Source organism: Agelaius phoeniceus, chromosome 6 (genome assembly GCF_051311805.1).
Source record: "Agelaius phoeniceus isolate bAgePho1 chromosome 6, bAgePho1.hap1, whole genome shotgun sequence".
Taxonomy (NCBI): domain Eukaryota; kingdom Metazoa; phylum Chordata; class Aves; order Passeriformes; family Icteridae; genus Agelaius; species Agelaius phoeniceus.
The window spans coordinates 61655594-61668065 of NC_135270.1; the positions used below are offsets into that span (position 1 = coordinate 61655594).

The 12472-nt window shown below is 45.2% G+C and overlaps 1 protein-coding gene across 2 annotated transcripts in view; it reads left to right on the plus strand.

Moving 5' to 3' along the window:
- The window catches only part of DDHD1 (DDHD domain containing 1), a 66787-nt gene that overhangs the window by 50299 nt on the left and 4016 nt on the right, over positions 1-12472 (plus strand). For both annotated transcript variants that reach the window (XM_054634840.2, XM_077180867.1), the window contains 4 exons: positions 2739-3001; positions 4333-4408; positions 8595-8744; positions 10427-10679. In XM_054634840.2, the coding sequence (XP_054490815.1) occupies positions 2739-3001; positions 4333-4408; positions 8595-8744; positions 10427-10679 (742 nt within the window). The remainder of the gene's footprint in view (positions 1-2738; positions 3002-4332; positions 4409-8594; positions 8745-10426; positions 10680-12472) is intronic.

Consider the following 12472-nt stretch of genomic DNA (forward strand, 5'->3'; position numbering starts at 1 on the left):
GGGTTTTAATCAAAACCTTTTTAAATGGAGACAGTACCAGCCAGCCACAGCTCATCCTGACTGACATTTCCAGCTCCAGCTCTGCCTGTTCATGTGTGGAAGTTCGTGCCCAGACTCTGTGTAGACCCAAATGGAAGAAGAGGCAGCATCACAGTCAAAACTACTTGAAAATGGCTGTTCTGAGACTCCTTTCTGCAAGCTGCTGCAGGGCTCTGTTAATCATCTCCCAGTGCTTCAGGCACAGGGTTTGTTGTGTGGCTTCTCACTCAGTAAAATGTGTATCAAACACTGGCACTTCTGGTGCCATTCATATTTATATTCTGTAATGACTCAGGCTCTTGAAAAATCATGCTGAAATTATATGTTCCATAGCTTTAATTTCCTCTTGCTAACAAGGGAATGATTTGCACTCCCTTGTTTGTCCTCCTCCCTGCCACAGCCTGGAAGCATTGCTCAGTTTCCATGCTGGGTTTCACAGGCAAAGCTGATTTTTTTTTTGTTTGTTTTTGTTTGGTTTGGGGGTGTTGGGTTTTTTTTGGATTTTTGTTTTGGTTTTTTTTGTCTTGATTTTTTTGTTGTTGTTTGGGTTTTTTGTGGTTTTTTCGTTGGTTGGTTTTTTTGGGGTTTTTGTTGTTGGTTTTATTGTTGTTTGTTTGTTTTTTGTTGGCCAGTTCCCAAATCTCATGGTTTCCAGTGTTTCTCTCTAAAATACTTTTTGGGAAGCTGTACCTTTTTATCCTACAATGTAGGGTCTGGAGCAGATAAGCTTCTCAGAGACTCCATGAACATAGGACCAACATTTGTATATTTATTTATTCCTGTAGTACTATAGGATTGGTCTGTGATGTTTAAGGACCATGTTGCACTCCTGCTTTTCCCCAAAAATCCCTCTAAGAAACCTATAACCAGAAAACTGGTTTTTTTAAGCATTGTTTATATCAAATGTTCAAATTCTGCCTCCGTTTGTCTCTTTTTTGCCTTTTTTTCCTCCTGTATCATCCTCTTACCTGAGATGAGGCTTTTCATTTTTGTAGCAGCATCATTTCATTCTCATTCCTTGGGAATAATTTCCAGCAGGTGCAGGTGTAGGAAGGGAAGGAGGACAGGAAGCTGCCTCTCCTTTCAGCCAGGCACTGGGGAGGAGAATGAAAAGCTTGATGAGTTCAAGCCTGTTTTACTGAGACCCAAAAGCAATTTGAGGATATTTTCCCAGAACCCATCCAGGTTCTCACTGCAGTGTCTGACCACATCCCTTTGAGTGGATTTCTCTCTTCCCAGTCCCCTGTTGCTCACAGGGATGAAGGGAGAAGGGGGTATGAGCTGTTTAGTAAAGTGATGCCAAGGTAATGGCAGAGATGTGAGTCTGATGCCTCAGATTTTAGTTTTTATATTTTTTCAGGCTCTGTGCTGCTTTAGTTTGTGGGTCTGGGCTTCATATGAGGGGATGGTGAGCTCTGTGCACAGAGGCAGCTGGGAGGATGGGATTTGGTGCAGCTTTTCTGGAAGAAATAGGAATTGTTCCCTTTGTTACAGTGTTTGATCTGCTCAGAAACAGACAGGGAAAGGTGCTGCATCTCCCTGCTCCCTCTGGAGGAGCAGAGCAGCTGACAGGGAAAATATCAGCTCAATCCACTGCTGCCTCATTGATTCTTCTGGGAGGTATTTGAGCTTGTTTAGTCTGTGGGAGAAGCCTTGGGAGATGGTGAAATGGGTTGGGCTGATGCCTCAGGTTTTAGTTTTTCTATTTTTCACATTCTGTGCTGCCTTAGTGTGAGGGTCTGGGCTCCATATCAGGGGATGGTTCTGATGCTGTGCAGTTCTGAGCTCTGTGCACAGAGCAGGGAGACAAAACAATTCCTGCTCCAGCTGGGCACCAAGGACAAATGATCCAAACCTCAGCCCCAGAGCACAAACCCCGTGGGCTGGAGAGAGAAAAACAAGCAGGGTGGGACTGCAGGGGCTAAAGCTGGAATGGGACAATGAACTGCAAGGTGCAAATGGAGCAGAACTGATCCCAGGGAGAGACCCCGTGCCCGGCCGTGCATTTTGGGGCCATTTTGGTTCATCTTGGGTGCAGGCCTGGCTGGGCTCTGGTGCTGCCCAAGGTGGATGCATGGAGGAGATGCTTTGAATCAATCCCTGCTTTATTCTGGAACTCCATCCAGCCTCTGCTCTAGGGCAGCCTGCACAAGGCATCAAGTTGATTCCAGGTCATGTGTGGTTCAGGCTCCTTCCATCCTCCTTAAATTAAAAAAAGAGCTGAACCTTGATACAAGAGGAATGCTCTTGTGCTCAGTGCTGCAGAAAATGGAATAGAATCCAGCAAGAGGGGAAATACCACCGTGCCAACAATCACTGGTGTGCCAGTGAAAACCACGTGTTGCTCACCTCAGAGTGTTCTGTTCAGTGCTTCAAGCACAGCTTGAAGTGTTTGAACTGTTGAAGTGTTTCATTTATTGAAGTGTTTATTTCAATTTGGTGCCTTGGGCAGTGCACTGCAGCAGTTTTAGGGTCCCCACATGTCCTGTGTGGTGGCTCCTGGTGGCTCTGGAGGGAGGGATGAGCCTCTGGAGCCAGTGACCATCAGCCAGGCAGTTGCTGCTGGCCATGGGATTGAGCTCATCTTCCCAGCCTGATTTAACAGCAGTGGGTCAGTGTGGGGTGGGAACATTCCTGAACATCAACAGGAGCAACAGGATGTGGATACTGAACCCTCTGTCCTCACCCTCTGGCCACAGCTGGTGAAGGGGCTGCAGCAGGAGCTGAACCGCCTCTACTCCCTCTTCTGCTCCCGGAATCCCGAGTTCGAGGAGAAGGGAGGGAAGGTCTCCATCGTGTCCCACTCCCTGGGCTGTGTCATCACCTACGACATCATGACTGGCTGGAATCCAGTCAGGCTCTATGAGCAGCTGCTGCAGAAGGAGGAGGAGGAGCTGGAGGAGAGTTGGATGAGCTACGAGGAGCGGCGCCTGCTCGAGGAACTTTACCTAACCAAACAACGGTAATGCCCCCACTCCCAGGGATCAGGGGAGATAACCACAGCCCTGGAGATACCCTCTGGCTGTTTCCAGAACCCTCCAGGGCTGTTATCTTTGGTGTTCTTCTGCCAGGGCTGGGTGATAATGCTAAACACAGCAGTGGGAGCTCTCAGTCCACCCAGGCGCATGGAGCAGTTTGGGTTGGAAGGGACCTTCAAGATCATCCAGCTCCATCCCCCTGCCATGGGCAGGGACACCTTCCACTATCCCAGGTTGCTCCCAAGTCTCATCCAACCTGGCCTTGGGCATTTCCAGGGCTGGGGATACTGTGGTGCTGTGAGACACCCATTGGAGAATCTAAAATTAGCATCTTCAGTCGTTGCAGTGGGAGATGACAAATCATGAATCACAGGCTTTGCTTCCTGCCTGAAACCAATCTGAGTATTGGTGGTACTTGGGAAGCATTAATTTAGCAGCAGCCCTGCTGTGGTGGCAATTAGGATGTGTCTCACCAGGGATGGGTGCAGGATGTCTCTGTCAGCTGCAGGGCTGGACTCAGTGCAGGATTTCTGAGAAAAGGGAAGTTCAGAAACCTAATGAAGTGTTGCAGTGATAAGATGACCCTTCAGGCATGTCACAAACATATAATCAGGGAGAAGTGGCCATTTTCACACTCTGCTCCAGCTCCTTAGGCATCCCCTGAAGTGCTTCCACAGAATCCCAAGTGTCATTTGACACTGGCACTTGTGCACAGAGTGAGTGGCTGTCCCTTCAAGTGATGGAAAATAGACTGCTGACATCCTGTAACCTCTGGAATTCACTGGGACTGGGAACAGTTTTACCCATCCATATGTGTGCTGTACATTGTAGCTGCTTTTTTAATTCAGGCCAACTAGAAAAGCAGGTGAACAACCTTTTTTTCATGGCAGTTGAAAGGGTGGGACACCATCCTCCAGAAATTCCACTTTCATACAGAACTCCATAATGCCCAGACCATTTCCTGTGGCTTTGTTGTGTTTTGGGGGGTTTAAAACAAAATAAAGCAGGTGATTTGGCTGCAAAATCACCAAGGAAACAGGTGAGTCAGCTACTCCTGAGGAAGGAGGGTGGGCAGATGCTTGGGGTGGTGAGCAGGGGAATTGTCATGTGTGGATTGATTCCTTCTGTGTGGCCAGAGAAACAGGATTTGACAGACATTGATTCTTAATCAGTTGGGCTGCTCCAGGAAATACTGACACCATCCCTCTCTCTTCCCAGCAGACAAAACTGTTGGACCCCACAGGAATGCCTGTTTGGATCAGAGAGGTTAAAGCTGCATTTTTTATTGGATCTCAGAAAGATCTCTATTTTCTAGGTTGAGAGATATAGAAGAGAGATTACATGAGTTAAAGGCATCCACCATATCAAAACCACCTGTCTTAAAATTTAAGGTATGTATGTTTTAAGAGGTTTCTACTGAATTTTTCTGCTTACTGTAAAAATACACCTGCAGTGTGAGTCATTCTGCTTACTTTTATTTTTTCTCATGTCCCTAGACGTGGTTTTGGCAGAATAATTTGGATGCTGGATGAAGTGTGTGTACATATATGTAAAAATGTTGTTGTATTCATAGATTATGGTTATTTATTGCAATTCTGTATTTGTAATAAATTTTGAGCAACCTGGTTTAGTAGTGGGAGGTGTCCCTGCCCATGGCAGGGGGTTGGAATGAGCTGAGCTTTAAAAGGTCCCTTCCAACCCAAACCATTCTGGGATTCTGATATATATGTTTATATTAAATGATATGTAAACATATATGTGACTATGTAGATTATAAATAATTTTGATACATAAACATAGTTATTATACACCCACAATTCTGTGGGAAGGTAAAAACCATTTGGCAGGTTACATCAATCACATATTTTAAACAGTTTTACTTCTACTCCATTGAATAATCCATCTTCCTTGGGGACTCCTTCTAACATGTCACATCTCTGAGCAAATCTGATTGAATTTCCTCCAGGAGTGGATTTTCCTTCCAAATGATTCTGCTCTGACAGTTAGCACACTTTCAATCTCATGAAGCAGACTGCTTGCTAATCAGCTGTACAAATTGCTAGAATTCCTTATCTTTGGGAAAAGGCATTTTCCAGCTCCTGGGTGGGATGTGCAACACTTTCTAGTTGCTCAACTCCATCCTGAAGTATTAAACTATAAAAATGTGACATGATAGATGAGAATAAAATGGATTATTGTTTCTTAATTTGCCATTTTTCTTTCCTTATGAGTTCAGAAGGGCTCCTGGAAGCCAAGGTCAATGTTGAGCCATAAAAAAAGAGGAAACCAGCCATAATTCATGTTGTCACAGCCTTCTCCTTTTCATCAGTGCTTGAAAGCATGTGTCAGGCTATTATCTCTCCCATCAAGGAAGCTGAAGTCAGGCTGGTCCTCCCCCAGCTCTAGGAAAGAATATTCTTCACTCACTTGGTTTGAAACTGAAGGGTTTTTGGACAGTTGCTTTTTAGGTGGAGAGGGAGAAAGAAAGGGGGCAGAAACTTTAGATAAAGAGGACTTTATCTACCTAAACTGATGAGATAATCTTCAGGCAGCATTTCCACTGCAGTTCATCCTTTTTCTTGCCCTTCCTGACAGGGAGATTTTTTGTTTCTGTGGAGCCTCACACTGGTGACTCCCATGGCTTGAGGCAAAGCTCCAGAGGGAGAAGCTTTCCATGGAAATGATGGCAAGGGAGGATTTCAGCAGAGTGGCTGGAACAGGATTGCTCATCAGCAGAGCAGTCCAGCTCACTGAGGGTGACTGGCTTGTTGAAAGAGAACAGCCTTGCTCAGAAACCACCCACCCATCCCTTGGCTCTTCATGTCAGTCCTTCCATGCACTGAAAAAAAATCAGGGTTCTCAGGATGGGACAGGGTCACTGGTGCCACATGAGGGAGAGTTGTGCTTGATGCTGAGCAAGCACAGAGTTGCTTTTTGTAAGACAAATGCAAGAAGAAATACAGCAGTTTGCTTGGTTCATGCTTAATATTAAAGAAAATGAAATTATTGACTCCACAGGGAGGAAAAACCCCACAAAACATGAAGATATGGGGTGTGTTGTGCTCTAATAAAATATTGTAAGAGCCACCAGCGTGGGAACTTGAGGGAGAGGGATCTTTGTCTTTACCTCTGCTTCTCCTCAGATGGGATAATAGAATTACCTGCTGGAGCAACAGGAGCACTGGGAGTTAAAAGCAGAGCCAACACCTTGTTGTAATTTGAAGATTTAGAATCACAGCCTTCTCCCCACCAGCCTTGGAAGAGGAGTTGAAGGGTGAGGGGTTGAAGATCATAGGGACATGGGGAATGGTGTGACACCACCCCCTGCATGCCCCTGCTGTATGAAAATTGGGAATTTTTTTATTGCAGGATGAATTTCAGTCATGGTAGGGAAGAGGAGAGCAGGATGTACCTCAGCTGCTCCTTAGGGCTGACATGGAAATCCATTTAAATCTGGCCTGGCAATGTCCTGGCCCAAAAGACTGCAGGGTTCCTCAGCAATTCTCACTCAGCCAAGGCTGCAGAAACTCCTCTGCAGGAAGGTCCAGCCTGTGCCTCGTGTTCTTTGTGCCCAGCACAAAAGGGCTCTGCTGCCTCACTTCTCTTGACTCATTCAGCTTTTTTTTCCTTCACTTAATTATGAAAATACTGCAGTGCTAACTTGAATGGATGATTGCTTGGCTCAGCTTCTGCTTAAAATACAAATAAATTCATTAAGTCTTCTGTTTATGAATCATAACCAGGAGAGTTCTCTCAAAGGTCATTTCATAAACACATCTCCTGTGTTGTTAACATTTACAGGAAAATGCCCCACTTCTGATTACAGGAGAAACAACCAAAATTAACAAATATTTTCTAGAAAGATTTTGATCTTCTATTCCCACTGGGTTTTATAATACAGCAGCCTGATCTTCAGCCACCTTGCAACAGCACTGACAGTCTAATGGCTGTAGATTAAAGGATTTGGGGTTAAGAATCATAGAATGAAGGTTGGAAAAGACCTGTCCACCACTAAACCATGCCCCCAAGTGCCACATCCACATTAAATCCCTACAGGGATGGGGACCCCAGCACTGTTTATCAATAGAAATGGTGGGACAGCAGTGAGACAAAAGCCACACACCTTGTAACCACTGAAACCAGTCACCTTCTGAGGGCTTTCCCAGTCTCTTGAGAGTGTCCTCTGCTAAGTGCAACCTGGCAGGCACTGTCTGATTCCTCCCTAAAGCAGAAAAACCATAATTGTGCCTTTCAGGTGCTTGACACAGGATTATCAGATGGACAGGGTTAGAGGTTACTTATTAATGTAAAGGATTGCACTGGGAATGTCTCTTTCTGTTGTGTTTAAAGATGAAAAAGCTTTTTGTCCAAACTGCCAAAACACTGTGTGAAACTTGGGCTGGGGGAAGGAAAGGAGCTTTGCACCAAGTGACAATTTTAATGACAGAGCAGTGCTGTGCTACATGTGACATGGAATAACCATGCTGAAGGTCTGGCTTTTTGTTTTCCATCAAGCTGGGACTTGTTTGGGAAGGAAGAGGGGTGGTACCAGTGCCAAGACAGAGGAGGAGGAATGTTTTGTGCAGCACTGGAATCCAAGAGATGAAAGGGACCATTATTCCTCTGCCCTCATTCCATGTGCTGACATACAGGGAAGGCACATGGCATTCCAAGGATCCTCCACGTGCATTTAGCAAGAATTCAGCAATTTCTCTTGCTGGCTGAGCATTCGACAATGGTAAAATTAAATTTTCAAGTAAGAAAATAAAGGTTGAAAGGTCATTTTGACTTAGGGAAATGTCTTTTGCTGCTGAGTTTTCCGTTTGGTGGTTTTAGGAGGTGATGTCTGAGGGTTGGTAGAGGGGTAAGAGTTGAATCCTGACCTCAGGTTGGTTGTAATGACCCCAAAATGCAGGTTCAGTGACTTCTCAGATGTGGCAGCTCAGATTTACTCAGTTGGTGCTGGAGGCAGGACTTGAGAGCAAGGTCACAGCAGCTTTGGGTGACATCAGAGTGTCCCAGTGGGCTGTGCCTGCTCCTGGGACATGGTGGCCCTGGGGACAAGCACCATTCTGTTCACTTAACACCAGCTGTGTGTAGCAAGAAAATCATGGGGAGCTTGGTTAGGATGGGAATGAGGAGGTCTGGCAGTTTTGGGAAGCTCCAGGAGAAATCAGACTCATTTCACAGAATTCACAGAATGACTGGGTTGGGAGAGACCTTCAAGATCATCGAGTCCAACCCAACCCCAACACCTCAGCTAAACTCTGGCACCCAGTGCCACATCCAGGCTTTGTTTTTGCTTTAGTGTCTCCCAAACTATTCTTGCTCCATCCTTTCCAGTGCTGGTGGACCTCTCTGAGTTCAAATATCCAACTTGATTTTTGCTTTTAGCACCCCCACAGGCAGCCAAGGGCAGTTTAACCCTCATTTATTGATGTTATGTTGTTCTTCCCTGTTTGGACCAACCAAGACTTTGAGTCCCTCCGCTGAAACCAAGAAATGGAGAGAGAAACCAAATCCAATGTTAGGAAACATCAATTCCATCCTTATAACATGGCTGAAATCTCTCCCCAGGTTGAGAATTTCTTCTGTATGGGATCCCCCCTGGCCGTGTTCCTGGCCCTGCGTGGGATCCGTCCGGGCACCAGCGGCAGCCAGGACCACATCCTGCCCAGAGCCATCTGCAACCGCCTGTTGAACATTTTCCATCCTACAGATCCTGTGGTGAGTCTCTCACTGCCCTCTCAAGCTTCTGTCCTGCCTGGTTTTGAGCTCTGGGTATCCCACGTGGGATCTTCAAAGTGTGTGACTCAACACGAGTGTGTTCCAGCACAGGATTATTTGTTGATGGTTATTATACAATGGCTTGGGGTTTGGAACTGTAGAATTACATTTCCTACAAATAATTGCCATAAATAACATATATTTTGCTTCTCTTTTCTTATTAATAAGCAAAAGATTTGGGATTATTCTGATTTTTTTTTTTCCCAAAGAAATAATCCTTTTTCAGACAAGGATTTTGTTTTTCACTTCCTGGCTTCCATTAAAATATCATCTGTCCAAAGACATTTTTGCTGTTTAAAAAGGCTTCACAAGCAGTTTACAAGATTATACAGAAAAGCAAAGACTGATTTCTTTTTTCCCAGAGGATCCTACAAGTAAAACTAAAAAACAGTATTTGGGAGAGGATTATTGGTGTAGCTTTGTCTTTTTCCTTATTCCACAGCAGCCGGTGTTGGCTGTTACCAAATCAGTTACTGGACCTTTGATCTGCATCCCCTTGGTAACTTCTCTGATGCAAATTGGATTGGGAATTCCATCTCCAACAGCAATTTGGGGATGCTTTCCTATTTAAACTAGCTGAATTTAAGTATATTCTGACTTCAATCCAAACATGATCACGTTCAGCTCCAGCTACTCCAGAATTTTCCTGGATTATCAGGGACAATTGGTTCCACTCTGCAAATAGTAACTTCACTTAGTTTTTAAAATAAAGAAATGCAAGATGCCTTTCTGAGTGGACAAAGATAAATAAATAATCTATAGGAAAATATTTTTAAAATAAACATAACTCATGGTTTGCACAGGGATCAACAAAGAGCCATCAAACAAAATGTTTACGTAGCCAATTCCTGTTTATTGTGTCAGAATCAGCTTAACTTTACATGAAGTTTGTTCTCTCAGTGAAACCATCTGTTAGTAACCTGTGTGTTGGTAACAACATGTAGTACAAGTGTTGTAATAGAGGTGTTGCAGAGATGTGCAAAAGTGAGCTCACAGGCAACTGTGCAGCTGATAAATCGTCCAGGCTGTGAAACTGTGGTGGTTTCTGGGGTCCCCATTGAGGGAAGGAAATTGATGAATCTGACCCCATGTTCTTGGAAGGCTAATTTATTATTTTATGATTTTATATTATATTAAAGAATGCTATACTAAAGAATAGAGAAAGGATACAGACCAAAGGCTACAAAGAATGATAATGAAAACGCATGACTCCTTGCAGAGTCCCGACACAGCCTGACTGTGATTGGTCATTAAGTCAAAACAATTCACATGAAACCAATCAAACATGCACCTGTTGATAAACAATCTCCAAACACATTCCAAAGTAGCAAAACACAGGAGAAGCAGATGAGAGAATTCTTGTTTTCATTTTTCTCCGAGGCTTCTCAGCTTCCCAGGAGAGAAATCCTGGCGAAGGGATTTTTCCAGAAAATATGACAGTGAGAGTGGAACTAAAAGTGAATTACACTGTAACCCCACCACTGTGTCACCCCCTAGGCATTGTTTAGGAGAGATATTCTGGATTTGAGGTTGGAGGGAGCTCTGGATGGAAAAAAAACCCAATTTTTTTTCCCCAGTCTGGCCTCCCGAGCATTGATCTTCACTCCGAATTCCCTTTCCAGGCCTACAGATTAGAACCCTTAATCCTGAAACACTACAGCAACATCTCACCTGTGCAGATCCACTGGTACAACACAGCCAACCCCCTCCCCTACGAGCACATGAAGCCAAGTTTCCTCAACCCCAGCAAAGAAGCTACCTCAGCCCCGGAGAGCGAGAGCGCCTCGGCGGCGCCCAGCCCCACCACGTCCCCGGTGATGGTGCGGCGCCACTACGGGGAGTCCATCACCAACATTGGCAAAGCCAGCATCCTGGGTAATGAATGCCCCTGTGCCCCTGGCCTGCAGGGGGAGAGGCAGCGTTCTGGGTAGCTGCTTTTTTTTGGGTAGCTGCTTTTTTTTGGGTAGCTGCTTTTTTTTTGGGTAGCTGCTTGTTTTTTGGGTAGCTGCTTTTTCTGCCTCTGTTTATGTCAGGGCGGAAGGGGCTTGGGATGGTATTTCGTGTTCAGGCTTGGGTGTTTGTTATTTCTTATCTCTGTTACAAGTTCTGCAGCATCCTGCTAACAAGCTGCAGAATGGCTAAATGTCTTTCTATACAAGGTCTTTTAAGGCTAAACTAGCCAGTTAAGAAATGACACCTGAATTATTTTCATTTTTAACCCAATAACTAATCACTCGATTAGTCTGCATTGTGGACTTTTCTGTCCAATTGCCAAATACCACCCAAACTCATTGAGAAGAAGGTGAAGAGGAAGGACCAACCTCCACCCTAAAACCTCCATCTTGCTTTATATATATTACTCTTCCAAAACCCCAAACTCTCCCTGTGATATCACCCACTTCTATCCAAACCCCACACCCACAATCCCAGTTCTGTCATTCCATTTTGGAAGCTTCTCCAGGCCCCAGGTCAGTGCAGTGTTCTCTTGGGGGTCAGAGCCTGGCAGCACAGAAAGTTTGAAATTCTCAGCATCCAGAGCTCCAACAGATCATGTCCCCTCTGTCCCTGGGTTGGGATGGACCTTGGGGAGCTTTGCTGCTCCCTGGGGTTGGGGTGCAGTCCTAAGGAAACAGCTCTGGAGATGGGATGGGAGCTGGGGGTGCTCACCTGGAGAAGAGAAGGATCCAGGGAGACCTTGGAGCTCCTTCCAGTGCCTCAAGGGGCTCCAGGAGAGCTGGAGAAGGACTTGGGAGTGATGGGACACAGGGAATGGCTTCCACTGCCAGAGGGCAGGGATGGATGGGAGATTGGGAACTGGGAATTCTCTGTGAGGATGGGGAGGCCCTGAGAGCGGCTGTGGCTGCCCCTGGATCCCTGGCAGTGCCCAAGGCCAGGCTGGACAGGGCTTGGAGCAGCCTGGGATAGTGGAAGGTGTCCCTGCCATGGCAGGGAATTGAAACTGGATGAGCTTTAGGATCCCTTCCAACCCAAACCATTCCATGATTCTATTCCTATCCCTTGCACAGAATCAGAGAGTGGCTGAGGTTGGAAGTGACCTCTGGAGATCTTCTCCAACCCCCAAAATCCCTGCTGGCAGAGGATGGGTTCACTGAGTTCTGTAGGTGTCTGGCTTGGTTTAATCCCAGCTGACTTTTACTTTGAAATAAAAAACAGTTTATGTGCATTGGAGTGAAAGCTTGGGGGAGATGATTTAGTTCAGGCTATTGCTGCCTTATTTTTGTCTGCCTTATTGAAGTAACATCCAGGTGATTTAACAATTTCCACTCTGCTTCATGCGGAAAAAATTAGATTAAAGCTTGACTTCTGATTCCATTTTCTGGTATTGGCCAATAGCAGAAAAATCACACCATGTAACCTGTTACAGTTACCTTTAACTGATGATTCTACAATAGGAAGTTCAGGCTGGTTTAATATAAAGTCTGCCCCTTTCTGGCTTTTAGAGTCAAAATAAACCCTGGTTTAAATGAGCTTAAATTCCCTTCACTGGAGCTTACACTTGATCATGCATTTGCAGTTTTTGTTGACTCAAGGCTTTTCTTCAGCTCTCTGTGTGGGATTTGGGAGAATCCTAGTGCCAGGAGTCTTCCCAATCAAATAAGAATATAAAAGCAGTTTTTCCTCTAGTAGAGATATGTGGTATTTCAGAG